This window comes from Aspergillus karnatakaensis (genome assembly GCF_047715665.1).
Source record: "Aspergillus karnatakaensis strain CBS 102800 unplaced genomic scaffold BJY04scaffold_101, whole genome shotgun sequence".
Classification (NCBI taxonomy): domain Eukaryota; kingdom Fungi; phylum Ascomycota; class Eurotiomycetes; order Eurotiales; family Aspergillaceae; genus Aspergillus; species Aspergillus karnatakaensis.
The window spans coordinates 66355-94259 of record NW_027395813.1 but is presented as its reverse complement, the minus strand read 5'-3'; the positions used below and the strand labels follow the sequence as shown (position 1 = coordinate 94259).

General features: G+C 51.0%; 11 protein-coding genes across 11 annotated transcripts; 6 read left to right on the top strand and 5 right to left on the bottom strand.

Moving 5' to 3' along the window:
* Positions 1-1149: 1149 nt before the first annotated feature.
* BJY04DRAFT_203477 (mitochondrial 37S ribosomal protein mS29) lies at positions 1150-3070 on the bottom strand. The gene is made up of 2 exons (XM_073713358.1): positions 2324-3070; positions 1150-2259 (listed from the first exon to the last, which is right to left on the bottom strand). Exons 1-2 carry the CDS (start codon positions 2961-2963, stop codon positions 1388-1390), a joined length of 1512 nt encoding a protein of 503 aa, XP_073564474.1. The 5' UTR covers positions 2964-3070; the 3' UTR covers positions 1150-1387.
* A 190-nt stretch (positions 3071-3260) lies between these two features.
* Positions 3261-4182, top strand: BJY04DRAFT_11151 (ribosome biogenesis protein RRS1). Its single transcript, XM_073708155.1, has 2 exons — positions 3261-3369; positions 3424-4182. Exons 1-2 carry the CDS (start codon positions 3314-3316, stop codon positions 4025-4027), a joined length of 660 nt encoding a protein of 219 aa, XP_073564473.1. The 5' UTR covers positions 3261-3313; the 3' UTR covers positions 4028-4182.
* Positions 4183-4861: 679 nt separating this feature from the next.
* Positions 4862-7298, bottom strand: BJY04DRAFT_11146 (putative Rho GTPase activator (Bem2)). The gene is made up of 5 exons (XM_073708154.1): positions 7200-7298; positions 6454-7101; positions 5729-6395; positions 5578-5672; positions 4862-5524 (listed from the first exon to the last, which is right to left on the bottom strand). The coding sequence occupies exons 2-5, from the start codon at positions 6980-6982 to the stop codon at positions 4890-4892; spliced, it is 1926 nt and encodes a 641-aa protein (XP_073564472.1). The 5' UTR covers positions 6983-7101; positions 7200-7298; the 3' UTR covers positions 4862-4889.
* Positions 7299-9414: 2116 nt separating this feature from the next.
* On the top strand, positions 9415-9895 carry BJY04DRAFT_203472 (uncharacterized protein; the record flags this gene model as incomplete). Its single annotated transcript, XM_073713357.1, has 1 exon — positions 9415-9895. A coding segment is annotated over exon 1 (154 nt), but the record flags the coding sequence as incomplete, so codon positions are not given.
* A 176-nt stretch (positions 9896-10071) lies between these two features.
* Positions 10072-11784, top strand: BJY04DRAFT_203471 (Rab geranylgeranyltransferase subunit beta BET2). Its single transcript, XM_073713356.1, has 5 exons — positions 10072-10388; positions 10455-10740; positions 10812-11263; positions 11311-11435; positions 11491-11784. Exons 1-5 carry the CDS (start codon positions 10290-10292, stop codon positions 11531-11533), a joined length of 1005 nt encoding a protein of 334 aa, XP_073564470.1. The 5' UTR covers positions 10072-10289; the 3' UTR covers positions 11534-11784.
* A 473-nt stretch (positions 11785-12257) lies between these two features.
* On the top strand, positions 12258-14070 carry BJY04DRAFT_224820 (uncharacterized protein; the record flags this gene model as incomplete). The annotated part of the gene is made up of 2 exons (XM_073718070.1): positions 12258-12663; positions 12737-14070. 2 exons carry the CDS (start codon positions 12258-12260, stop codon positions 14068-14070), a joined length of 1740 nt encoding a protein of 579 aa, XP_073564469.1.
* A 504-nt stretch (positions 14071-14574) lies between these two features.
* msh3 (mismatch repair protein MSH3) lies at positions 14575-18290 on the top strand. The gene is made up of 3 exons (XM_073708146.1): positions 14575-15541; positions 15599-16689; positions 16740-18290. Exons 1-3 carry the CDS (start codon positions 14704-14706, stop codon positions 18210-18212), a joined length of 3402 nt encoding a protein of 1133 aa, XP_073564468.1. The 5' UTR covers positions 14575-14703; the 3' UTR covers positions 18213-18290.
* Positions 18291-18377: 87 nt separating this feature from the next.
* Positions 18378-20111, top strand: BJY04DRAFT_203462 (ATP phosphoribosyltransferase). The gene is made up of 5 exons (XM_073713355.1): positions 18378-18673; positions 18731-18765; positions 18894-19388; positions 19445-19582; positions 19641-20111. Exons 1-5 carry the CDS (start codon positions 18657-18659, stop codon positions 19874-19876), a joined length of 921 nt encoding a protein of 306 aa, XP_073564467.1. The 5' UTR covers positions 18378-18656; the 3' UTR covers positions 19877-20111.
* Positions 20112-22025: 1914 nt separating this feature from the next.
* On the bottom strand, positions 22026-22735 carry BJY04DRAFT_11107 (ankyrin repeat domain-containing protein). The gene has a single exon (XM_073708145.1). It carries the CDS (start codon positions 22648-22650, stop codon positions 22174-22176), a length of 477 nt encoding a protein of 158 aa, XP_073564466.1. The 5' UTR covers positions 22651-22735; the 3' UTR covers positions 22026-22173.
* Positions 22736-22812: 77 nt separating this feature from the next.
* BJY04DRAFT_225785 (Pfs, NB-ARC and TPR domain protein) lies at positions 22813-23960 on the bottom strand (the record flags this gene model as incomplete). Its single annotated transcript, XM_073718267.1, has 4 exons — positions 23611-23960; positions 23375-23571; positions 22962-23314; positions 22813-22910 (listed from the first exon to the last, which is right to left on the bottom strand). The coding sequence occupies exons 1-4, from the start codon at positions 23920-23922 to the stop codon at positions 22813-22815; spliced, it is 960 nt and encodes a 319-aa protein (XP_073564465.1). The 5' UTR covers positions 23923-23960.
* Positions 23961-24710: 750 nt separating this feature from the next.
* Positions 24711-27792, bottom strand: BJY04DRAFT_203459 (uncharacterized protein). Its single transcript, XM_073713354.1, has one exon. It carries the CDS (start codon positions 27462-27464, stop codon positions 24861-24863), a length of 2604 nt encoding a protein of 867 aa, XP_073564464.1. The 5' UTR covers positions 27465-27792; the 3' UTR covers positions 24711-24860.
* Between the last annotated feature and the right edge of the window lie 113 nt (positions 27793-27905).

The window sequence follows — 27905 nt, the reverse complement described above, 5'->3', positions numbered from 1 at the left end:
AGGAGGAGGAGGAGGATGAGAACTAAAAGGAGGACCCGTAGTCCACTGCTGATAGTGGTCGCCTGGAGACATTGTACCTCCATAGTTCGAAGCACCTACCGGAGGCTGGTAGTGATCGGCGGCGCTCACTACCGGAGACTGGAAACCCGGAGGCTGACCGGTAGTGCTCGAAGGGCGAGGCTGGATGGGCGTTAGTTCAGAAAGAAGGCGCAAGTCTGGTCCGTGAGGTTATAACTCACTGGTAGTGGAGGAGGAGCCTGCATATGGTTTTGCCTATTGTAATTCACCCCCCATGCCGCCGTATTGAAGCCGGATAACCCAGGAACAGGCGATGTACTCAGGGCCGCGCCGCCCAAGGAAGACCCATAGCTTTTGCCGTGAGCACCTGCAGGATTATACGACGGTAGAGGCGGCGGTGGGCTCGCAACACCTGGCGGTCGTTGTGGAGCATTTTGAACTCGCCATTCTGGAGCAGGAGGAGTCGAGGTCGGGGGTCTCTGAGAGCTCGATCGCTGATGCGAGCCGGACATCGTCTCGAGACGAGATTCAGTGAAGCGCAGTGCGCCGTTGCAGACGGAAGGTCAGAGAGTGTGCGATTGCTGAGTTGACGCAGGTGCGGGGAAAGGATCCGGATGATTCTGAGACAGATAACCAGGCCTGACTCTAGAACGTCGCGGGGAGTATAGCGTAGAGTTGCAACTTTTCAGAGACAAAACACAGCCCCTCCGCAGGGCAAGAGTGGCTTCGAGGACGTGAAAGAAAAAAGATGGAGGAAGGCTGAGCACCGGAGATCTTAGAGCGCGGAACTAGAGAACGTTCGTATCGTTCCCCACACTGAGACACTCTTTCGGACCTTTGTCGAGAGAGCCCAACGATTCTTATGGCCGACGCCAAAGTATACATAAATCCAAGGCTCTGCTTTCTCTGTTATCAGATTCGATCTGCCTTGGCTTTCGGACGTATCGGACACCTATGAAGTGATCACTAGCTGTCCAGGAAGAGCTTCTGGCCACGGACAGATAGACAGCAAGATCCAGAGCTTCAACAACTCGAAACCTGAAAGCGGCTTGCTACCCTGTTCTATTTCACGACGACCAAGTCCTTGATGTAATATCTACTGTCATTCAAGCCGCAGGACCGACTGACTGTCAGCCTCATATGCAGGTTGTTGCATGAGTGACCAACGGCTGTCACATGAAGGGATTCGTTGGTGCCCGACGTAACCTGCAGACTTTGGATTCTAGAAGGATAGCCACTTTCATTATATGCATACACAAGATATAAAAGCCAGCAAATAGTAAAATACAGGTCAAATACAGAGGTCTATGCCTTGAACAACACTCGGGTAGGAAAAGTCCATAAACGGCACCAAGAAACTCTGCAACACCTATGCAGCAGCCACCCTCACGCGTCTACCCACCTTCTCAAGCTCACCAATCAGACCACCACCAGAGAGTGTCCACTTCTCATTCACCCATGTGTCGTTAATGACCTCCCGGAGAAGACCACTGCGCGCAAAGTACTCAAAAAAGCCCCGGGCTTCATCTCGGGTCACACCTCCGATTTCCTGGACTTCCAGCATGCCTTCTTTGGCAGCCGTAGGCTTCGTGGAGTTGAGTGCCTCGAGGACACGAGAGTCTGGATAACTGAATGCTTCAGGAACAGGGAACTCAGGAGCCGAAGGGTCCACGCCAGCGTGGCGGGCTGCAGCTTGCTTGAGAGCAACATCCAGGGCGTAGATAGAGGGGTTGTTGGAGGCTGAGGTGGCATAGAGGAGAGCACCCCCATTGGGAAGAGTGGGTTTTCCTTTACCAGGCTTCAGTAGGTCAAGGAAGTGGCGCACGAATACAAGATCGTGGGCATGAATGAGCTCATGATTAGCGGAGCGGTACGCTGAGTTCTGCATCCAGTAGCCAAGACTATCGACAGTCACAAGGATAGGAGGGCGTGGTGCGAAGTCAGCTTCAAGGCCCGAGGCTGCAGATGTTGCTGTAAGTTCCGCCCACAGGGCTTGAAAAATGGGCCAGGCGTTTGCGGGGTCCCGAACACCGGCTTTGGCAAGGTCTTCTAGGGTCATGCCAGGCTCAATAGCAGCCAGGCCGGGGTGTTCTTGAGAGACCTTGAGCTCGGAAAGAACTTCCTTGTTGGCGGTAGCAGTGCGATTAAGGAGGGCTGCGGTGGCCGCATTCTGTACATACACGTTCGGTTCTTTCTCGGACAGCGGTGCATAGTCGTAGATCGCACGTACGACGTCCTGGGCTGATGGCATAAGTCAGTAACGCTGTACCTACAGAGCTTAGAACGTTGAGGCTGGTTAGCTCACCTTCTGGCACAGCAAAGACAACCCACTTCTTTGTAAAAGCCATGGCAGTGGCCTGCAACAAGTGTACACTCTTCCCTGATTGCCTCGAACCTGTAACAATTCTTTTAATCACAGCACCCTTCTCCTCGCTATCTTCACTGGATATATTGTCAAACGCTCTACCCAATTCCACCGTCTCCCGTCTCGTGACTGTCCCTGGACGACGGAAGATCGACCAACCCTGTTTCGGTTTGAATGCCTCGACAGCCCTCAACTGACTGATCATAGGCACGGGGAGGGCGAGAACCGAACCACGGAGACGTGAATCGACCATGTTCTCCGCCGAGAGCTCCTGTAAGCCGCCAACCTCGAGAGCATTCGGGTTGCTAAGGACAATCCGTTTGCGGAGCGCTTTGCGCTCTCCGACAGGTGGAGGACGTGCCCTCTCAGTTGGCCTCTTCTTCTTGATCTTGGCGGATCTGGTTTCACGGTATTTGGGCCCAGTGTCTCCTCCAGTGCTCTTCTTCTTCTGTAACGGGTTCTTCGCAAGCACGGCAGAACTGTGGAATGTCGCTACTCGGGGCGCGGCCGGTATTGGGAGGATGGTGCGCGGTGTCTGTCGAAGCCGCGTCAGGCAGCTCCAGCAGAAGGAGGAAACCATTGTGATGCAATTCACCGGCGCTGTGGCCAGCGCTGCAGCAGACAATGGCTGGTATATGGCAATTGACGCAGTGGTGGCTCGACGGGGGCGTCGCGGCGAGATCGGGAGAGGTCTGGAGAGCCGGAGCACAATTTTGGCCGCTCCTCAGAATCCTCAAATTACTGACTCGGTGTTAGTGCCGCTGCCGCTTTACAGGGCGGTGAAGAGTGGAGCGTACCTTCTTGACAAAGCGGCGGCCCGAGACTATCTCCGAACTTTTTTTCTGTTTTTCCGCCTTGGGTTATCTGCAGCATTGACATTTTCGTTTCGCAACGACTTGATAGCTGCATTTCCAGGTGTTTTCCTCAAGAATGGCAAAATCAGATGCATCGGCGAGTACCGCCTCCAAGCCAAAGCCCGAGAGACTGTAAGTTCACCATCATATCTAGTGTTTACCATCATAGCTAATGCCTGCTCACAGTCCTATCACTGTCTCGAAGCCCACCCCATACACATTTGACCTAGGACACCTCCTCGCAAACGACCCCAATCCTCTCGAACTTCCTCGCACACAATCACTCGATGCATCCCTCAAAGCCACCGCCCGTGACGGCATTCAAAGCCTCCTTAACCAACTCCTAACCACTTGCCCGATCACCTCATCGCAACAGGGCGTACTCCTCACCCTCCCACCTACCACAACCGTCCTCCCCCGCCACAAGCCTCTCCCCACACCCAAGCCTCCGACGAAATGGGAGCTATTCGCACGGAAGAAGGGTATCGGCAAATACAGCAGCAAGCCTGGTGCTGCGTTGGCCGATAAGGAGCGCCGCAAGAAGCTTGTCTACGACGAGGAGTCCGGCGAGTGGGTGCCAAGATGGGGCTATAAGGGCAAGAATAAGAATGATGATGAGTGGTTGGTTGAGGTGAATGAGAAGGACTGGAAGAAGGAGGAGGAGGCTGCAGCCCAGGGAAGCTCGATTCGTGGCATGTCGCGTGCTGATCGGAAAGACAGAATACGAAGGAATGAGCGGAAGATGCGGGCGAATGAGCGCAATTCAAGGAAGACCGGCGGTGGTCGGTAGAGGGTTAGCTTGTGTCGTCATGAATTTCGTTCGACTTTCTGCTTCTATTTGTGAAGTTTGATAACTGGTGTACTGGATTCATCTAGGCGTCTGGAGTGGTATTATTGGTCATTATATCAGGTTGTCCTGCTATCAGGGCTAAAAAGCAAGTTCACCCTTTCCGTACAGCTTACGTCCTATCTACTTCGCAATCGTATGTTACAGGTAGATAATAGTGGAAATGCTCGCGTCATCCTACGACCTACAAATTAGCGTATTTCAAGTCAATTAGGGAACCCAATGGACTGCCGACGGACGAATGAATTTTAGGGTTGCTATTTGTAGAAGGGTGAATACAGGCAAATGATAAACCAGCTGCAAGGGCTCCAGGACACATGCGATTAGAGGAATATGCGATGAACAGATATCGCCAGGGCTATAATGTAGGTAAAAATCGACAGCTGAAACGGCAAGTAAAGAAAAGTACATAGAAGTGAAGCAGTCTCTACAGAAACAAAGCAAGAAAAACGCCTCGCCAACAAAACCCGACTCCAAAGGCGCCAAGCATGCAATGCAAAAATGGACGAAATATTGAAGCAATGCCAATGGGAAACAAAAAGCCAAATATCTTGAGTGGAAATGGACAGGCAGGAAAATAGGCAAAGAGAGAGAGAAAAACAGATGACAATAATATCGCACGAGACAGTAATGTACAATCTCGACCGTGATCCAGAATCCACGGTGCCCGCCGAAGATTTCGTACGCAGCGCGGCCCAGGCGCTGGAGGAAGGAAAAGGAGAAGATAGGCCAGCCTATGAAGTTCCGTGAGTTTCCCTACCAAGGAGACCCGACTGGTGTTGTCGTCAACTTAGATGCAAAAGCTTTAGATTTGAATTGGGGATAGAGGCGGCCCAAGCTCAGGAAGCTGGGATACACTTCGGATATGAGAGGTTTCGATATTTCGAGGTTTCTTCTTGGTATCCTTGGGTGTATCAGGCCGAGAAGGGGCTTCGTAAACACTTCCCTGGCTACTGCCAGACGACACAGCCCTTTCATCAATATTTGGAGCAATAAATTCTTTCTCCTGCGCCGCTTTCTCTTTCTCATCCATCTCCTTTTCCTTTAGGAGATATTCCTTCTCCGTCCAACACCCTTGCCAGCAATTCTTCCAATCGCATACCAAAAATTGGAAACAGAAAGCGTCAATCTTCATGCAGGGTTGGAAGCAAATGCAGAGATTACGGTAGTCCATTTTATTCTGGTCGACGTAGGAGTGGAGAAGGTTGAGGTGGCAGGTGATGGCGAAAAGAAGGTAGTAATGGTAGGGAGGCAATTTGGAAAGCTCATCCTTGAGCATTTGCGGAGCGGTAGTAGCACCCTCGCATTTTTCAGCGATCATAGCTTGAGTGTCCTTGGGAAACAGTTCGTCGGGCAGCTCACGCAGCCAGGCCTTGAACATGGAGCCAATAGTGTTGATGTCATACAAGTCTGGCACGTCAAAAAGGTTTATATCCAGTTCTAGAAGGTGTAATGAGCAATCGGCCGGAATAGGCTAGTGAAACTGTACTTACCAGTATCGAAGCGTCTCTGCCAGTGCTTCACTTCTTTTCCACTACCTGGTACGCGGTAGAGACCTTCTTCCTCGCAGCCTTTAAAATTGAGATAACTAGTTCCATGTTAGTACACAATGCTCGATAATTTCCAGAATGTTGCAGTACTTACTCAACACAACGATATGGCAAGGCGGGCATCCAAAACTCGGTCTTGTCCCTACAATCTTCGAGACGTTTGGCAATGCGCGTCCGCCGCGCTTGTTCAATCAAGGGTAGGTTGATTACGGAACACACGTAATGATCATCTGCCACTAATTCACGCTCATTCGTGCTGCCACTCCTGGTTATCTTGCCAAAGAAGCCTTTTCCAGCCTTGCCTAGTCGATCGGCCGCCCCGCTAGAGGATTGCTTGAGGTTGTTGAAGAGGGCAGCCGACGCTCCTGAAACCTGGCTTAATGAAGCCGTTGGCACTATCGACCCCTTCCGACCCATTGAACTCCCACCGAACTCCGCGGGGCGTTCGGTTGCGTATCCCCGGGCCGCGCCATTCCCAGTGCTTCTTGGGCCACGTTCCTGACGCGATGACAACGATTTGACTGACTCCTGCATATCGGGTTTGGTATTCTCTTCGAGTTTTCGGAGGCTAGTGGATGGGCGCCGAGCTTGGGCTCGGTTAATGGATGAATCATCCACCCTGATCGAACGAGAGCGGGATAGTAGGTTGGCAAAGCGGGGCTTTGTCTTTCTGAGAGAGCTATATCCTTCGGTTTCCGTGCCTACTTTCTTCAATTCTGGCGGTTGTGTCTGGGACTGCTTGTCATCGGAAAAGTTGCTCTCTAAGAGTGAAAATTAGCACGTGCAAAACTAATTTAATAGGGTCGAGTTGATACACACCAGATTCCTGTTGAGCAGCACGCTCGATAGCCCCTGGGAGATCCGGAGTCGATTCATAAAGTTTTGACGATATTTGCGCTCTGCGATCCCTTGAACTGCCACGGCTTTTAGGCTTTTCCGCCGAGTTCCCAGAGCTATCTGACCTTTGTGCCTTGTGCGAGTATTTTGGTGCTTTGAGGCTAGCGAAGAAGGATCGGGAGGGGTCGCGTGTGTGCTTGGGGGACTCTCTAGGCGAAGGCGGATATGGCGGAATCGCTGTGAACCCTGGAGTGGGTGGTTCTGGGGCGAGGCTAGGGGAAGCGGGAAAGGTAGGACTGTTGGAAATTGAGTTGGAGTCTTGCGTGACAGGGCGGATAGTGGCTCCTTTGAAGAAGGGTGAACTGGAAGAGGACTTTGGAGAATGCGGCGTGAGGGGGCTGAGACCATCACTGCTCTGGGCGCCAGGTGTAAGAGGTGAGTTTTTCGCGGCCGCCTGCAGAGTGGACGAGCTCAGATCCAGGTTTGGAACCATGGAATGTCTTGAAGGCATTTTGAATATTGAAGGCAAAGGACGGGGTTAACGGGGAGCGATTGACGGTTTCGATTGGTAAGAGTCGGGAATATGAATAGAAAATTCAGGCTTCAAAGGAAAGGACGAGCACAATCGGCCTAATTAAAAGCTGGGAGTTAGCAAGTATTCTCCCGACAGATCGGTAACCACAGGTAAATTGCAGGTTTAAAGCTATTCTGCAAAAGTAGGAACTGACCATGGACGTCGTGATTTCCACGTACTAGTATCACCTCAAAAAGAAAACCGGTTGGCTCGAGCGGTTTCGCTGTCTCGTTGGTTTTGCGATCCCAACGCACTGCCCAGGCCTGGATGTTTCTAAGACAGCGATTGGACTAGTACCAGCCTTGTCAATCTTGTCTATCAAGGTGTACGCTGAAGGGCTGACTGAAGGTGGGCGTTATGTTCGGCAAGTCTTTGTTCCTTTAACTATTTGCGGAGGTGTTAGCGGACAAATGATTCTGGCCAAGTTCAAGCGATAGATGGAAGCGAAGCTGAGTTGCTCCCAGGATTCTAGGTATAACAACCTAAAATCAGGAGACAAAGATTCTCAGAGGTCCCTTGGTAGGCTCGAGGAGACTACTTGAATGGGGATTGGGACCCAGACTCTTGAAGAACTCGTTTCAGAGAACAATAAAGTGACTGAAACCGTGCCGCCAGGGGAGTGGATAGGAGGGATCACAACATACCAATCCGCGCCCCTCATATATCCCAAAAGCCTTGAACTTCAGAAGTTGGTTCCTTTCAAAGTTCCACCGCTTTGAACTTCCTCCCCAATGAAGAAAAAGGCAGTTCTCTGGTTGATGCGTAGTCAAATCCCTTTTATAGAGCAGTGTCGGCGCAGCGAACGGATTTCTCGACTGGTTTGGGGACCTTTTGCGGGCGGTCGGATAAGGAGGGATTGTGGCAACCTAAGGAGGAGACTGGCGAAAGTAAGAAAAACAGCTGCTAGCGAGGGAATCTGGATTGCCCAACGAAGTTGAAAGACTGAAAACCTCGCAGACTGAAAGGAAGAGGGCAAGAACAGTTGACAACAAGAGAAACGAAGCCCACACGGTTTAAGGCAGAGATGTCGTAGCGACGAACATTCCTTGATAGCGCGATGCAAGCGCGGCTGTGTGTCAGACTAAAGGCTCCGTTTTTAAGGGGGAACCACCAGTGGGGATGGCGGAGAACGCGACAACTGGGTGGCTTTTTGATGAATTGAGAGTTTGGAGGCGAAGAATCCCTTGCTTTAATGCTTGAAAGATAAAGGATCGTCGTGATCGGTGAAGCGTACACTATAATTCAATCAGACATCCATGTCATCGTATGTGCTCAGCTCAGGCAGTGCGGCTTAGTTATCGGCTTTGAATGCTCAAGACTATTACTACAGAGTACTTTGGCTTAGTTAACTAGACGACTAGAAGGTACACCACGGGCCACAACGGGAGAGACCAGAGTATCCCCGGGCCGTCCGTCGACGCTCCTACCTAGGTGACGTTCACCGGCTGCTGATCGAAACCCTTGAAGGATTTCAGTGTTGCAGCGACAATCAAGTTGGCCATACTGGGCGCCTCGTAAGCTATCCATCCATCCCTCTGCCGTCTCGCTCAGCTCAACATCACTTTGCTTTTATTCCGTATGTACACAAATCTCTCATATCTCCACATATGACGGTTCAGGTGAGATTTGGTTCGGACCTGATGACCGCTCCTTCAGTCATTTGTTCTTGCGTTATGCAAACCTGGTTTGCAAAGCATCATTGGAGGAGAGGAAGATGGGCGACGCAGCACTTGGGGCGGGATGATATCTTTAGTGCCAGCTAAGACCTGGCGATGGAGACCACGGATTGGTTGGCCGGAAGTATCGTCGAGGGGAACTCCAAGGCCTCCAGCAAATCAGCGGCTCCTAAGAAAGACGAGTACCTGACAAGGAGGTCAAAGCAACTGTCAACATCACTGAGCGTCAACAACAGCGTAATCCACTAGGGCTGAGGTTCACCAAGTAGTTATACGCTTATACTTGATGTCCGAGACTGGCAGTTGGCACTTGAAAATCGATACTGAGGCCGACTACTCTTCATACTACTCAAGTGCCTTTTTGCGGTCCTGACATTGGACAATCATATGACCGACCTCATTTCGACTGGCAACCATGGTTCAAGCGCTTTTTGATGTAGCCAGTGGGGTTAACATTAACAATGAGAGGAAAAACAAGGCTCTACCCAAAATGGCTTTGAGCCAGATACTAAAATAAAAGTAACATTATTTGACAGGCATAACTCTTTGATAAGAATACCTACTCTGTATCCGAAGACTTAATTGGAAGTAATTTCATAGTTGACCACCATACAATTCCTTCAGCGCTAACAAACGGCCTCTGATTGCTTGTCGAGTTCAGACTTTACGATGTCTATATAGTGCTCGAGGTTGCTGACCATGGAATCTGAGAATTGAGTACTGGCCACTTTCCGTGTAGGTACCTCATCCGATCTATATTTGAGACATGGATAGGCAGCGTCTTTGTACAGGCTTGTGCAACGTCTGACTTTGCAAAGTGGATTGATAACACGTGGAAAACTTGGTTCCTGGCAGCCTTTGCCCCTGAACTAGGTATGCAAAGCCCATTCTTGAGTCTTAAGCACCCTGTTCGTCATTCCTGCTGATAAGTATTCCAAGTCAGCAAACGAGCCCTGGTCGAAATGGATCTTGCATTGATGATTGACCAGAAGGTTTTCTGGCTATCCATCTTTTTCGTTTGTTGCAGACTGCTCATTATTCCCTTCACGTCAATATACGGTCCATTATGTAAAGACTCTCACACCATTGGAGCTCTCTCTCCTGCTTTCAGCATAGCATAAGAGTTATGCACATGCCACACCGCTGGTCTGTGAAGTTGAAAGTTCCCGAATCCTCAAAGTCAACGAATTTTAAGGTCGTAAGCGCCAGTCTGAAACATGCCCCGCTTTTCTTAATTTACTTATCCGCTTGCTTTCGGAATCGAATTGGACTAAGTCACGTGGGGGCTCGACAGTGGACACACAAATCCTCCGTTCCGACATCCCAGCAAAATTCTTCGACACGTGCCAAGTCCAAGGCTCTCGTCCACCACGACTGGCACATCAGACTGTGGCGTTTTCTCTAGTCCTACTTAGGACCAGGTGTCATGCTAACCTGAAAGACTCGACCAGGCGCTTGTTTTACCTTGGTCGAACCAAAACCCTTGCATAAATCTCTCTGATCATACCCTACATACTGGACTCTCGATCTCGCTACCACTAACCCCCTCCATAAGATTCAGGCTCATAATGTCCCTAGTCTCTGGTCCTGGCAAGGCTTCTGCGACCTCCTCCAGACAGAAGCTATATCCCGAGAAACATATTGACTACATCAAGAAACTGGATAGCGTGCGTCGTCCTTAATCCTACCGTGCAACTTCTCTTTGCGAGGAGACGGTTGACAGGTGATGGTAGCGAAAAGATGAGCTGGAATACTGGCTCACAGAGCACCTGCGATTAAATGGAGTTTATTGGGGCTTGACGGCTTTGCATCTTCTCGGGTGCCCTGATGGCTTGCCTCGTGAAAATGCCATCGACTTTGTCATCTCATGTCAACGAGAAAATGGTGGCTTTGGCGCTGCGCCAGGTCATGATGCACACCTACTCTATACAGTTTCAGCTGTACAAATTCTAGTGACCTTGGATGCCGTTGACGAACTTGAGACTCGCGGATTAGGTGGAAAAGGAAAAGTTGGTTCCTGTACGATATACTGCACTGCCCTTCCATCTTGATTGGCCCGCGTTCAGAACGCCTGGCTAAGTTTTTCATAGTCATCGCAGGGCTACAGGACCAAGAAACTGGGTCTTTCATGGGCGACGAATGGGGAGAGCTGGACACGAGGTTTCTTTATGGAGCTTTCAATGCCCTATCCCTTCTAGGCCTTCTAGACTTGGTGGATGTCGACAAGGCCGTTTCCTACATTCAGAAATGCGAGAATCTGGATGGTGGGTTTGGGGTCAGCCCCGGCGCTGAAACCCATGCCGGTCAAGTCTTTACATGTGTCGGGGCCCTGGCTATCGCTGGGCGCCTGGACTTGATAGACAAGGATCGACTAGGTGGCTGGCTCAGTGAGAGACAGGTCGATAATGGAGGTCTGAATGGACGGCCAGAGAAACTGGAGGATGCATGCTATAGCTGGTGGGTTGGAGCGAGCTTGGCTATGCTTGACCGGCTTCACTGGATCGACGGCGCTCAGCTCGCTGCCTCCATCCTGCGCTGCCAGGTTAGTACAAGTCCCTCACCGCCCAAACACGTTGACTGATTGATTAGGACCCTGAGGCTGGTGGTTTCGCCGATCGGCCTGATCATGCAGTAGACGTCTTCCACACCCATTTCGCTCTTGCCGGGTTGAGTCTCTTGAAGTTCGAAGGCATCGCTGAAGTAGACCCTGTCTAGTACGTGCGCCCGAAAGTCTTCATCCGCAAAATGCTCACTGACCTTGATGTCTAGCTGTATGCCGAAATCAATCACAAGCAAGGTTTTTTCTGCGTAATCAGAAGCCCCCGACTTGGTCCTTGAGCGGATGCATATATTGGCCTTGTCGTGCGCGTAGACTTCACCTCCTGCAATCTAATAACCCATATCTCTTTTCAGTGTCTTATGGGATACAATGCGGGAGAAGAAAAGACTACAGGCACTGTGACTTATTTCCGCTTCACCCCTCTACAATAGCTTGTTAAACAGCTGTTAAGAAACAGTGGCACAGATACCGAGTAACCGAGTCTTGGGATGTTTACATTAGTGAATACAATTCATCTGTTTTATACAGTTCTTGCCTATGGGCGTGTGCAGGATAGTCCTCGTTGGCCTCAGGCCCTTCAAGGTCATCCGAGGTCCCTCCCCTATCAAGGTAGGTACGGCCTGCCTAGGCGAACGGTTGCGCCTTCTCAAAGCGTTACGCTTGCAGCTCACCAGCATGTTGTGGTTCCTCACTTACAACCATCCCTGGGCACTCCCAAGGAATGGCTGCACCATCAGGCAGGTCCTCGGCCAGTCCATGACGGCCTTCCTCACTTTCATCACTCGCCAGGTTCCTTCACTCTCGGGAAAGTCACTGCTTGTATCCCCAGGATTAGTCTTTCTATTTTGGTTTCTTGTCTTGTGTCTTGTTACCTTCTTATGAAAGCTACGACCTGCACCTTGTTGCTTCCTCAGCTCCTGCTCATTCCCTCCTAAATCCCCCCCAAAACCGAGCCGTCTGAGGGATCTTGCCTACGATGGATGCCACCGCATTGCTGTGCAACATATGTCCCAAGCGTCCAAAGTTTAGCGATGTATCACACCTGTTAACCCATGTGGCATCAAAAGCCCATCTGTCTCACTACTTCAAGCTGCAAGTACGCAGCCATCAAGAGCCACAAGCCGAGACATTGCTCGACGACTATAACCAGTGGTACAAAGCCAACAACCTTGCAAAGCTCTTGTCCGATCGTATGTCCTCCAAGGACTCACGCAGAAGAAAGTCACAAGGCAAGTATGCAGTTCCAGAACAGGTAGAACATACAGAGACAGGCGATGGGTACAAGACCACGCCCCTGCCAGCCTGCAACTCACAAAGCAGTCTACCCGACTACATTGACCCACGCCTCTCTGATCCTTTCGTCAATTCGAGTACCGACACAGGTAATCAAGTCACTACTCCTCCAGTGCCCGCCTTTGTTTATATGATGGATGCTGACTTGGGGTTCGTGGTTAGGGTACACGCGAGCACCCGTGGGATCACCGCAGGATCACTTGGCCGAGAACGTACCCCATCAATGGAAGCGAGACAATGAAGATGATTCGGGCGATGAACAAGCAACGCTACTGCATGCAACATCATGTTGGTCCACTGCTTTTAGACACAGGGAAGGCCATGAAACCCAACCTTTGACCGGGCCTTTCATCTATGATCCCTTCGTCGATGACCATGATAGCTATGGATATTCGCATGCTAATGAAATGGATAAAGAGAGAGCAGACGAGATTGCAAGATTGAAGGGTGTGCTGTGGCCGGGCATGGACATTTTCGACTCCGCCACTGAACAAATGAAGCGCAAGCGCAACCAAAAGAAGGACGAGAGCATATTGAAGATGATGGAAAGAACGTCGATGGGAGTCGAACCAACCGAGCTAGTATTCTCTCCAACTGGAATCTTGCGGAAGCAGCGTGTGATCTCCGGGAATGTTGAAGACAGTAGTCCTCTGAAAGGCGAGACGCCGATTCCGAAAAAGCGAGTTGCTCGTCCCAAACGGGTATTTGCTCAAATGGACCCGAACGCTCAACGTGGACCAGATGGCAAAAGGGCGAGGAAGAACACCAAGCAGGATCGGGACACATTTGGAGGCGACCTAAACCAGCACGATATATATACGCCTCGTCATGTCACTGTTCAGGCAACCAGTCGTCTGGGTGGGCAGGCCTCAATTGGTGACGACATGGACGAGTTTGCATTGGCTCTTCACGGCCATGACTTGAAGCAGAACAACAAATTTTCTATATTCCGCGATGTGCCAATTTCGGGGGAGCAGAAATCGGAAGACCAGCACAGGTTCCTTCACAGGGAGCCAGCAGCCGCCCAACCACTCTTTCTACGACGAAACATTGCGACTCATGACGATCCTGATTCACCACGCCCCGCTGGTCCTTCTTCAAACATGCTCGAAAGATCTTGCCGCGGCACCACGGACAAGGAAAATATCGAACCTCTATTGAACGTTTACGGTCGGCTCGATCCTCTGGTAGGTTGGCATTCACCAGCGATGAAGAGGGCTGACAGAGGCCTCACGCCCCAATATCTCTTCGGAGATGGCACGCAGTACGTCGGGTATAGTCCTTTCGAATGCCATGAGAGCCCAACTGGCTATGCTTTCAATCCGTTAGCCGGCTCTCTCACAAAGATGGCGGCGGAAGAGAATCCGATATATGCCGCTGAGCACAATCACGTCTTAAAAGCCCCTCGTACCACACGAGTCAGCTCGCCGGACGCTACAATCTCTGAAGTGGACGATGATGACTTCGATCGTCTGTATGTGGATGGAGGCCCCTGACAGTCTTTTTCATTTATCAGAAGAGTCTGCGGTGGGTGGGACCCTGGACTTATCGTTCTACTGCATTTTCATCAGCAAAGCATGGCATTTCGGAGCAAAGCATTGATTTTGGACCGTGGTTGAGCGTTTCGAAACACTATCATTCGTGTTATGGCACTATGAGCCGTTATATAAGTCGCGATCACTGTTATACTGTATGGAAACTGATCAGGCGGGTGCAACTTGGCTGTCTGGCAGTTGCGGAGTGTTGTATAATTTGTTACCTGTTTCCAGTATAGTATACAACAAGCAAAATGCATAACATTAGTTACGCGTCTCTCGTGTTCCAACTGGATTATTAGCCCTGGCAAAGAAGTTAAGATGAGGGTCCAGACCAATTTGACCTCACACCAGATAACTTTCCCGATTAGGTAATCTCATTTTGACACGCCTGACGCGTGATGGCGCGTCAAGCTCCGAGATCCGACCCCGAGCTCCATTATCGAAGACTGACGTCGTTACATTTGCGTTAGCTCGAACGTCTAACATTGTCTTGGGGTGCGAAAATCTCTCGTGGTTTCTTGAGCGCATCGACTGGCAGGGAATCGACTGAATTGCCACCGAACTGTTGGACAGTCGGCCGGCATCCTCTGCATGGTCCGAATTCCTTCCAAGTCAAAGTTTTCAGCAGATCTAGGGAGACCGAATATGCCCGTACCCTCTTCCCAGTCGTCGGCGTCGTCCTCTCCGAACCTAAAGCGGAAGCAGCCCACGATCTCCAGCTTCTTCACTAAAAGACCTTCGCAGTCGACCCCTACGGAAACCGTGAGTTCGCCCGGTGCCCCGGCCGACGAAGTCAAGCAAACTGAGGTTACGGATAAGACGAAAGAGGGGGACAAAGAAGAGTATGAGGATATAGTCGTACCGGCCGCAAAGCGCGTGAGAACAAATGGGTCTCGGCCGGAGACCCGACCACAGGCACCGAAGCCGAAGCCGAAGCCGGTACCTCGTGCTGAGCAGCCCGAACAGCCTTCAGGGAGTCAACGGAGCGAGCTTGCGAAATTTGCTAGTTCTCCTGCTATGAATGTCGACGAGGCAGTCGCGGTCGAACAGGATGACGAGGAAGCGAAATCAAGACTGAAAGAGCGGGAGAAGCTCCATCAGAAGTTCGTTCGGAGGCTTGGCGGTGCTGATTGCTTAGTGGGTATAAACCGCAAGAGTATTGGTGATGTGGCTCTTTTAGAGGAGAGTGCAGAAGGTGATGAAGAGGAAGAGACACCACAGCCACCTCCAAAGGGCAAGGCTGGGAAGAAGGGAGGAAGTAAGCTTACACCGATGGAGAAGCAGATTATCGAGATCAAGCGAAAACATATGGACACGATTCTACTGGTCGAAGTCGGTTATAAGTTTCGATTCTTCGGCGAGGACGCGAGGGTTGCTGCGAAGGAGCTGAGTATCGTGTGTATTCCGGGGAAGTTTCGGTACGATGAGCGTAAGTCTACTTCTGCTCGCCTTGCTGCTGGGCCAGGCTAAGGTACTATACATATAGACTCGTCAGAAGCCCACCTCGATCGCTTCGCCTCGGCCAGTATACCTGTACAGCGTTTGCATGTTCATGTAAAACGACTTGTTACCGCTGGTCACAAGGTTGGTGTCGTCAGACAGCTAGAGACTGCTGCCCTAAAAGCAGCCGGAGATAACCGAAATGCGCCATTCGTCCGCAAATTGACGAATGTCTACACTAAAAGTACCTATATCGATGATATGGAAGGCCTCGAGGGATCTACAGCTGGGACATCTGGCGCCTCCGCCACAGGTTACATCCTCTGCATAACTGAAACGAATGCTCGAGGCTGGGGCAATGATGAGAGGGTACATGTGGGCATTGTTGCGGTACAGCCGACGACAGGAGATATCGTATACGACGAATTCGACGATGGGTTTATGCGGAGCGAGATTGAAACGAGATTACTTCACATCGCACCGTGCGAGTTGCTTATCGTAGGCGAACTATCGAAAGCAACAGATAAGCTTGTGAAGCATATCTCAGGGAGCAAGACAAATGTCTTCGGTGATGAAGTTAGGGTTGAAAGAGCACCAAAGCCGAAAACCGCGGCCGCTGAATCACACAGTCATGTATCCGGCTTCTATGCAGGAAAGATGATGTCTGCAGATGCTGCAGATGATGAGGTTGCGAGTAACTTACTCCAGAAAGTGCTTCAGTTGCCGGACCAAGTCACGATTTGCCTATCTGCAATGATCAAGCACATGACAGAGTATGGTCTCGAGCATGTTCTGCAGCTAACGAAGTACTTTCAGCATTTCTCTTCACGCTCGCATATGCTTCTCAATGGAAACACTCTTACGAGTCTAGAGATCTACCAGAACCAGACAGATCATTCCGCTAAGGGCAGTTTATTCTGGACGTTGGACCGGACGCAAACTCGATTTGGGCAGAGAATGCTTCGGAAGTGGGTTGGACGGCCATTGCTGGATAAGCGCCAACTCGAGGAGCGGGTCAATGCTGTAGAAGAGCTTAAGGATCCGCAAAATACTCTATTAATTGAGCGCATTAAAGCCTTGCTCGGACGGATCAAGCATGATCTGGAAAAAGGCCTGATCCGGATATACTATGGAAAGGTGGGCATCGGCATCAAAATACTTTCAATCAACTTGTCTAACAGCAGCAGTGCTCCCGACCCGAACTTCTCACCATTTTGCAGACAATGCAGATGATTGCGCAGGAATTTGCCGATATCAAAACGCCTGCAGATACAGGCTTCTCTTCACCTGCGATCAGTCAAGCTATTGTATCTCTACCTACGATTCTAAACGATGTGGTATCATTCTTGAACAAGATTAATATGCATGCCGCTCGGAATGACGACAAATACGCATTTTTCCGAGAAGAGGAGGAGACCGAGGAGATCAGCGAGCACAAGCTTGGAATTGGCGCTATTGAGCACGAGCTCGAGGAACATCGCCCCGTGGCTGCGGGGGCTTTGGGAAAGAAGACAGTTGCATACGCCTCAGTTGCAGGTATTGAGTATCTGATCGAGGTTGAGAACAGCTCACCAGCCATCAAGAAAGTGCCCGCGTCCTGGATGAAAATCAGCGGCACGAAGAAGGTGTCGAGATTCCACACACCGGAAGTTGTTAAGATGATTCGACAACGAGACCAGCACAGGGAAGCGCTTGCTGCCGCGTGTGACAAGGCATTCTTAGCCCTGCAAGCCGAGATAGCAGCCAACTATCAGACACTTCGAGACTGTGTGCAGTCATTAGCGACATTAGATTGTTTGGTCTCTTTAGCCACTATAGCCAGTCAGCCGGGATACGTCAAGCCTGAATATGCAGAAGAGACGTGCATACATGTCCAGCAAGGACGCCATCCGATGGTGGAGCAGCTTTTGCTAGACAGCTATGTGCCTAACGATATCGATCTAGAGAGCGACAAGACCCGTGCTCTACTTGTCACAGGCCCTAATATGGGAGGAAAGTCCAGCTACGTGCGCCAGGTTGCGCTGATTGCTATCATGGGTCAGATTGGCTCTTATGTTCCGGCGGAATCAGCGAAACTCGGAATGCTTGACGCCGTCTTCACCCGGATGGGCGCATTCGACAATATGCTCGCAGGCGAGTCTACGTTCATGGTGGAATTGTCTGAGACAGCAGACATCTTGAAACAAGCGACGCCGCGCTCGTTAGTGATTCTCGATGAACTAGGCCGGGGTACGTCAACCCACGATGGAGTGGCTATTGCACAGGCCGTCCTCGACTACATGGTGCGGCACATTCGCAGTCTTACCCTCTTCATCACGCACTACCAGCATCTTGCATCCATGGTGCATGCATTCACCGACAACGAGCTCCGTAATGTGCACATGCGGTTCAGCGAGTCGAGTCCGGGTACAGACGAGGATATCACCTTCCTATACGAAATTGGGGAAGGTGTTGCGCATCGTAGCTACGGATTAAATGTTGCGCGATTGGCGAACCTACCGGCGTCATTGCTAGACATGGCTAAGCAGAAGAGTGCTGAGTTAGAGGAGAAGATCCGCCGCCGACGACTTGCAGGACTTGTTGCGGCGGTTGGAGCCGTGGTAGAGTCGGCTGATGAAGGAATGATCGAGCGGTTGATCAGTGGCATGGAGGAATTATAGATGTACGAAATATCCCATACTATGTATACTACACGATTTCGGGGATTAGCGATTTCCCAGCTACAGTGGAAAGTGAAGTAAGGAAACAACCTTAGCGACGTCGTGGTCAGGGACTATGTTCTCATTGGCTGAGAAGAGGAAGTATATCTTTCATGCCTGAGGCGCGTTGAAGAGCCCACTCATTCTGCCTAAGGCGCCGACTTCGGCCCCGCCAACAAGCCATTCAGTCATAATTTGAATCTCCTCTTCCTTGCTCCGCTGTATCCTTCCTCTCCTCTCTTCCAAGCAATTGACTCGCGCGCCTTCTCTTTCACTATCGGGACTCCATAGTTCTTGAACCACTCAATTGGCCTTCTCCGAAACACTCCGCGGCCTTACCTCTTGACCTTTCGTCGCCCTCAATTTCCTCAGTCTACCCCGCGCTCAACGCAGTCACCGGTCAAGATGGATCTCGTCAACCAGTGAGTCAATCACAGATACTCCCCGAGGTCACAAATTACATACTTATTCCTCTGCAGCCTCGAAGGGAGACTCCTCTTCGCAGTCCCCAAAAGCAAGTCCATGTCTCCCATCTATATAATCTCCGCGCTCCCCGCCTGAGTCATCCCCCTCCACCAGGAAACAACCACCACAACCACAAGTCAGACAGACTAACCAAATCCCTCCCTGGAGGGCAAATAGAAGGCCGCCTCCAACAAGCTACCCTCGACCTCCTCTCCGGCTGTGACATTCAATTCCGGCGCGAAAACCGCCTCGACATCGCCCTCGTCAAGAACCTGCCCATCGCGCTCATCTTCCTCCCCGCCGCGGACATCCCCACCTTCGTCGGCGAGGGCCGCGTCGATCTCGGTATTACCGGCCGCGACCAGGTCGCTGAGCATGATGCGCAGCTCGGCCTCCCCGAGGGCGAGATCTCGAACGTGCAGGAGATTCTGGATCTAGGATTCGGCGGGTGCAAATTGCAAGTGCAGGTTCCGGAGAAGGGAGATGTGCAGACTGTCGAGCAGTTGATTGGAAAGAATGTCGTCACGAGCTTCACGGCGCTGAGCGAACAGTTTTTCTCCCGGTTGGAGAAGAGTGCTGGCAAGGAAGAGAAGACGAAGATTAAGTATGTTGGTGGCAGCGTGGAGGCTGCTTGCGCGCTTGGTGTTGCGGATGGTATCGTTGATCTTGTTGGTGAGTCTTCCTCGAGCTTCCCCTATTGAAGATTCTAGAGGCTAATGATTATTTAGAATCCGGCGAGACAATGCGCGCCGCCGGCCTCAAGGCCATTGACACAGTCGTTGAGAGCACCGCCGTCCTCGTCAAGAACCGCACAACCACCAACCCCCTCGTCGACCTCATCACCTCCCGTGTCCGCGGTGTCATCAGTACGTACTCTTCCCGTCTACCATTTTAACAAAGACAATAGCTAACTTAAAACTACAGCCGCCAAGAAGTTCGTCCTCTGCCAATACAACATCCCCCGCGCCAGCCTCCACACAGCTTCAAGCATCACCCCGGGCAAGCGCGCGCCCACCGTCACAGCCCTCGAAGAGGACGGGTGGGTCGCCGTCAGCTCGATGGTCGAGAAGAAGAAGATCGCAACGGTGATGGATGAGCTGATCAAGGTTGGCGCGACGGATATCCTGGTGCTGGGCATTGCGAACTCAAGGACGGATTAGAGTAGATAGAGATGTCTTTCTGTTTTGGGATTGCCTTCTGACTTGACTTGACTTGTGTGATCTGATTGTGATATACTCGGGCTAGTTTGTTTTGGTTTCATCTTGGTTGGGTTTTATATTATATATTATAGATGGGTTGATTTCTTTCTTAAAATATCTATCCGTATTTAGATTTTGATTATGTGTCTGGGTCTTCTATACAATGCTACTTAGTTACTTAGTTACCCTATGTAAAGTGAGTCTGCCTGGCGAGTTGCATTCAAACCACCTGAGGATCTCGTTGAATTTGGGCATGCCAAGAATCGGACGAGCATAATTCACTCTGAACATAGTGGATTTATTTATATAGACCGAGAATATGTGATCTAGTCACTGGTAGCAGGGGGCAGAGGACTTGAGGTTGAATTATTTCCTACAAGTCTAGCTAGCTAAGGTGATCTGGGGCTCCAAGCAGGGCAAAACGGCAGTGTTTGATACTGACGAGTTGAAGCTGCTAAGATTCTCCTTCCTCCTACCGTAGGTAGAGTTTCTGGTCTCGGTATATACTATATTATACTCAGAAAGTAGCTGAGATCTGGAAGATTTGCCGTTCTCGGTTCTAAGTCCTGTATCTACAGTTCGTTGAATACACGATCGGTAGAGTTCGACATCATGGCTTTGCGGTATATCTTCTCGACGTTCTATAAAGGAGTATCCACATATGGGTAAACAATCGAATAAACAAAGTCCCGGACATGGATGGAATCGTCTTATTCCTCGGCTTCAGTACCCTCCTCAGCATCAGACCTTTCAGCGACAGACTGTGCAGTCTTGTTTTCCAGCGACATTAAGCACTTCATACAAAAGTACTCGCCTGGTTCATATTCGTACCGCCATCCCCCATGCACGATCAACTTATGTTCTATCCATAATCTGTGGTCACTGGTGCTCCAATGAGATGGTTGTCCGGGACACCATCCTCTCCAGCCAAATTGCTATTACTACCTTCGTCGCAAGTCTCGTAGCCCGCTTGGGAGTTGGTGTCATTGTCCCTTTTATGGCTGGGCTGTTGTAAGTCTTGTATTTGAGCAGGTGGTATGCTTTCGGTGTTATCCGAGCCATCGATAGAGCCGGTGTCGCTTGAGCTACCAGTTTGAGAAGCAGTTTCTTCGAAAATGATGTGTTCTTTAGAGCATCTAATGTGCTGGATATTGATTGGTGCTTGGCCGTGGCCGTAATGCACCCAACGCCGCATGGAACAGATACATAGACGGGAGCGAACTAAGTGCTTCAGCGCTTCCCACCACGGCTCCACCATTGTTATCTCGTCTGCGATGGTGCAGGCTTCTTGAGATGCGGCGCACATGAGGCAACAGACTTCGTCTAAGGGTTTGCCGTCGGCCTCGTCGTACCAGCTCTCCTCCAGCGATGGATTCCGCTCCAAATGAAATAAATCGTAGAGCGTATCAATGCGCCACCCTCTTAGAATTGGCGCCCTCTCGTCGATAAACTCTTGAACGGCCAATTTCTCAATATCTTGAAATATCAGTCGTGCTTGTATGCTCCAGGAAAGAAATGTGGCTGAGAATCGTAATGATGTCGACGTAGGTGTTTCTCCGTCAAATTCGTCTTGGATTCCTGCGCCTCTCTCAATCAGTGACTGTAAAACAAAGAAGCATCCCTGCATATATTCGGAGAAGGATTCAGAGACAGGAAGGGCAGAGATCAGATCATCATAGCCTTGTTCTGCAGGAACAAGGTCTAGGATTCTCTCGATGTTGAGGCAATCCTGCCTCCGACAAGCCCACCGCAGGGATCCCCAGAAGTCATAAGACTGTACGATCCCTGAGCCAGTTGCACGAAATTTGCTTATCAGCAACGAGTAACAGTCCTGCGTTATCTGAGGAGAAAGATTTCGACACTCTTCAAAGTCACCAAATAGCACCCATCCATCAGCGTCAGGACCATCGAATTCATTACAGTCATTGAAAAGATATAGCAAGTCAAGAGTCACATTTCCTGGTTTCATAGATGGATTCATTGTGATCAGTGAGACTGGCGTACTGCACATAGATTAGTCCCGCATGAATGACATGTCTGCAAAGGAAGTGCAACAAACTGTCTTCTCCAATTACTCATTCTGTATGCATGAGCTTTTTTATCTGCACCCCTCGAAATTAGAAGCTGCACTACCTCAAGTTGACCCCCACCGATTGCGAACTGAAAGCACTACCACATTAGTTCCTATGTAAACCTTGGAGATAAAGCCAGATAGTTGAGTCTCCACAAGCATGTGCGATGTGGGCTCTGGACACACATTAGGGCTCCACGAAGGGCTGATCTGTTGCACTTACAAACAATGGAGTCCACCCATTAGTGTCAGTGTCATATACTGACGCCTCGCCTCTGTCGAACAGTCTTTTAATAGCCTCGACATTCCCGTCCTTGCAGAAATCGAAGATCAGCGAGTCGTTTGGCACTGCATGAACGGGCATTATAGTGTACTGCCAAGTTTTGTGGTGATTAATGCTCATAGCATTCAATCCATAACGCAGGCCGAGTTTGAGAAGCCAAGGAGCAGGATGAAAGATGATCGAAGTCTCAGTGTCAGTTTCGCTCCTTGTTTCGCCATCTTCAAGTTCCTGACGTTCAGTAATACGGGTATGCAGATGTAGAGTGCCAAATGGTGTTTTACAGGATTTGGATCGAAATGACCGAGCTTTCCTTAGACTAAGCATCTCAGCTTGACTGTGTTGGATCGCCTCGGCACCAGCCAACATTAGTCCACGCCGCATAGCCAGGTTTGGGATTTCCTCCCCGAAGCGGCGCAACCCTTCGTCGGCTGCTTGAAGATGCTGATCAAAATCAGAAGGGCCTGGCCCTTCAGGGGCCAGTTTGGACTGACTCGAGAAATGGCTTTCTATCCGGGCAGTCATTTCCTCTATCAAAGCAAGCCATTAGCAAGTTAGATCCACAATTAGCCAACAAGGAAAGAGTAAATTGCCATTCATACGTGTACTCGGTTGCAGATTCTTGGTACAAATATATGATCCGTCTAGAACCAGAATTAGTTATGGAAGTTATGCAAATGAAACAGCTGACTTACATCTCTGATAATCTGCTTGGGCTAGATAATCTAATAAGGCTTTGGCACAGCATGCGGCCGACGCGGCAGCATAATCCTGCCAGACCTTGTTCTTGTGGCTATCTGCATAGTCACAGACGCCCTTTATAACAAGGCACGACAATGCTCCGCAAACCCCTGCACCTTCCATCTCAAACCCGATAACTGATGTCTCGCGCGCTAACTGATCCCGATGGCGTGCAGACTTCATGACCATATCCCCCGAGGCAATGGGGCCGAAATGCAAATCAGGTTGAGGGTCCTCCTTTGTGGTTAGGCGACCTCGTTGCACAAGCCCTCCGGCGCATCCCACGCTTAAACAATCTTTTGTGTCACTTCATCATTCGTGGCTATATGCGGACACGAGGGTGGAAACAATCGATCTTCCTCAACACCAGGGTACTGCCAGCGTAGGCTCTTTTCTTTGGAGGGATCGAAGATATTCAATGTGGGTTGCTTGGAATTGGCATCGCTTCATATGCGTCTGAAGACCAGCAAGAACTGATCGAACAATTCCGTCTGACCGGTCAAGGGTATCCTGAACACCCGTTCTTCTCACAAACTGTTCGGGGTATTGTCGCCCGGAGTCAAACTTCAGAATTTAACGGCTGATAATCACATCCCCTAGTACCAGCTCAGTATTCTCTGCCGGGAACGGTACTCCACCGCATATTCCAACCACGAGCGTCAACCTTATATTAGGGAAATTACTATTGAGGCTAGCCGTAGCACTGGCTGCGCTCCCCTTCCCCATCTCCGGCAGACACGCCAGCACGACTTGGGAGGTACCGATCCGACCGGTCTGGTAGTAGTTCGAGTCTCCATGGCTCTTCGGTATAGACGCATGACTATAACGTTCATCGAACAAAGCATCGACGGCGTCGAACTCTCGGGCCAAGGCGCAAATGATGGCTATCTCGAAGTCGCGTGGCTCAGGGGACATGTCGGTGTTGCCTTGATGCGTAATTTGGCAATTCTAGATGGGTCAGTAAGTCTTCAGGATGGAGAGAAGACAACGCATACCTATAAAGGATAACCGCATAATAGATCCTGTCTTGAGTGATGCTTCGCAAGAGGCGTTGACGAGGCGTCGAGGAAAGAGAGAGGGGAATCTCAGCCACGCACGAGAAGACTGTGAGATCATGTTCTCCAGGGGTCAGCCTTGCAACGATGCATCGTAATTTGCTTTTTCCAGACTCGGGTTTTCTCCGTGACTATCATTCGATAGACCTCATTCATTATCTAAATATGAAGCGCTGCGACGTTCCAAGAGAACTGGAAGAGTAGGATCTCCACGATCATGTAGCAGCTTCATCTTATGGTGAGATTACGGGGTTGTGCTCCAGTAAAGTGGAACGGCGGGGGGAAGCCACCTCGATGGGGGTAGTCCTTTCTATGGCCTTTGGCACAGTGACAAAACGTCCCTCGAAGGGAAACAGTATCATGTATCATTAGCCAGGCATCGGGTCAGCTGGGTACTGGTACATGTAATCTGGAGGGCCTTTATTCACGATGAATCCAAAACAAAAGCGAGTCAGTGCAGCCCTTCAGTAGTCATCTGAGTAAGGACATTGTGGTGCATAAGAATTCGTTGAATCATCTGTGTTAGTTATTGCCTGTGGCTTTAATTGTCTGTGGATGCAAAAATCCCAAATTACACACAAAGCGGAGATGACATAGGCTGTGAACTTAGAAAAAAGGTAAGCTAGCAGGACGTACCACATATAAAGACCATATGTATAGATAATTCTATCTAAGAATGCAAATATGTACAATATGCACAACGCGCTATTCGCAAGGGTATCAAAAACAAACCAACTCCCCCAGCAAAACCAACAGTAACACCAACCTGTACACAAAACCGGTCGAGAACATGTATTCTCACTTCGCAACCCCCTCACACTGTGGCCCGGGCTGTTCCCCCGGAATCCCAACCCCCTCTTTCCTGCCCCTGATAATCGCCCTCAAACAAGCTCCGACGCCCTCCAGATCACCTAACAATCCCACATGCCCTCTCTCACTCTTCACAAGGCCATCTCTTATAACCCGATACCCACTCGGCAGCATAGCAGCACTAGCCAGACAGACCCCATCACCCGCCGCAAACGCCAAATCATCATACGCGGCGGTCGTCTTGATGGTCTCTTTGCTTGCGACCCTTGCGCCGTAAACAGTAGGTACGGATTTCGAGTACAGCACTGCGAAGGGCGGGTATGTGTTTTTTTCCTGGTGGGAGGGGTTGTGCTGTGTTTCGTCTTTGAAGGCGCGAATTTCGGATAGGGTGCGGGCGAGGTACTCTTTTGCAGCGGCAGAAGGGATGGTGATTGGTTGCGTGTTTGGGGATGTGTTTGCTGAGCCCTTGGGATTGGAGGTTGGGCCGATTAGGCCTTCGCCTGTTGGAGCTAGATGCGAGGGTTTGAGGTGCTGGGCGGCGGAGGCGAGACCGTTGATGGCGCCGTTTCCGCTGTTGCCGCTATTACTGTTGCTGGTGCTGGGATTAGGGCTTGCGCTGGCGCTACCGCTTGCTGTGGCGTCTGTTATGAGGCTGTCAATGTCTGTATCGTCGGCGGAGGAGTTGGAGAGCATGGTGGAGAAGCGCTTGCGGATCGGACCTGAGCCTGTGCGGGAGATTGGTGCGACAGGCAAAGGTTGGTTGATAACAGGGGAGAGACGGTATTCGTCCCAGGTGTCGGGGTTGAAGTAGTCGAGGCGGTATTCCTCTTTGGTGCGTTTGTTGATGAAGCAGTGGCCTTGCTCTGGTAGGAGGGCGAAGCTCGTCCGGAAGGTGAAGTTGACTTGTGCTGTCAGGACGCGCGAGCTCAGAAGGACGTCATCGCCATTGCGGAGGGGGCCGAGGATGTTCACGCAGTGTTGTGGGACACCAGCGTAAAGGACCCCTGCGAATAGTTCGGGCCGTTGGTTTACTGCATGCCGGGCAATTAACCCGCCAAGACTATGGGCAATCACGTATGCGCCTCGCTTGTGAGGCGGGACATCGGGTGCATTGCATGGCAGACCCTCAAGATACTGAATCAGGCGGCGAGAGAGGAGATGTGGGCTTAGACGCCAATCGTAACCGTAGTTGTGAACTCGCAAATCGCCGCGGACAGTATTCTCGCATTTCTGCAGCCGCTTCAAAAGTCGTCGGCAAATATCGACGGGGCCGACATGCGAGAGAACGCCGTCGGCAATTATGGTTTCTTCCATGCGTTCTTCATCTTCACGTGTCAATCCGACCTCCAGATCCACCTTGCGGAGATTTAGTCCGACCTTCATCGGCACCCAAAGTTGCCGATGCGGAGGCTTGGCAGACCGCAGAACCGAGCCGCGATATCCGCCCATTACCACCACGTCCCCTGTCAGCTCGCTCATGGCCTCGTAAAGGAAAGGGTAGGTTGCAGCCACGCTTGAGCGCGGAGAGCGGTTTCGCTGCGTGGCCGATGGCGGGTCCTCCGGATGTGCACGGGTCTCCAGTGACGGATTCGTCATGCCCGCCGAACCAACGGTTTTATCAGCAGCGGTAGTCTCTGCTCTGCGGTGGGCCGCGTCCGAAAGGAACTGCTTGTAACCCCAATCGCTGCGCAGGTCCTGCAAATGCAGAGTGGGCACGCTCAGGAGGCGGCTGCTCGAGTCTTGCAGGGTATCCTTGATTGCCTTGAACCGGCTATTTGTCTGCGAATGAATATGCTCGTATTGGGGACGATGCTCGAGCGAGGAAGCTGTGGACGAAGCCCGCAAATACAGCGATTGATCCGAGGACGACCGCCGTAGCGCCGGGTTCGATCCGACGAAGGAATGCTTGCCGCGCGTATTCGCAGACGGAGCCTGCAACGGCTTCAATTCTCCGATAGGGTCCTCCGCCGCAGCAGCCAGAGTACCGTTCGAAACAGGCGAATCGGGATTTGAGTTCGAATGCCGAGGCGACCGGGGAGCCGACGGCGCGGGCTCTTGATCCAAATTAAGTCTTGAGGACCAGCTAGGCGAGCGATACCGCGACAAACTGCCGGTCCGCAAGTGCAGTGAGGGGAAAAACTTCTTCAATCCGCTCCGGCTGCTCGTATGGCTATCCCCAGACCAAGCACGAGGCCGTAACGGTAACGTACTTTTCAGCAAGGACCGGGTGAAGCTGGAACGCGCGCTCTCCTTCGCGGGGGCCGGTGCCGAGGCTTTCACGTCCTGATCCTTATCCTCCGCCAGCGACTCCGGTTCCTCCGTTATCTCCGGGACGTAGAGGCCCTCGTCTTCGAAGAAGCCGCCATTGCGCTCCATGACGCGAGTTTTCTCCTCGGCAGGTGTCGATTGAGCCTTCAGACGACTCTGGACATGGTTCATGCTAACGCCAATGACATCGTCAGCTTCAGCCGCAGCCGCAGCGACAGGAAGGGGAGTGACCGCATCCTCGCTATCAGAGGGGCTCAGCTCCCCGCCGGCATAGTAATGGTCAATGGCGTTGGTAGAGGAATCCGGGTGACGAGAGGGACACATGATTGGAATTGAGAAGACATCCCAAGCAATGACCGAGGGTAAGGATGAGGGTAGTAATAATAACCGTAAATAGTAATGGGTTAGTTAGAGGGAGGGGAAAGAATTTAGTAGGAGGCGACGAAGACCAGCGGAGATGGAACAGAAAAAGAAACGGTTCCACTGCACAGCCTTCTTCGGGACCCCCGGAAGCTGCTTTCAACCCAAGGGCCGCATGTTTGATGCTGTAGCTTTGCCAGTTAATATCCGTTGTTGTCAGCTAAAGTCTTGGAAGTTGGAGCTGCCATCTCTCCATCTTCGACCTGATCCTGCATGTCAGCTGGACCCTTTGTTGGGACGTATCGTCCGTCTTGTTGTTTTCTCCAAAACCCTTATTTTAGTTGCGTCTTGGGCGCGAATCTTTTGTCATGTGACAGAGCTTATCGATACCTAATCGTGATGTCA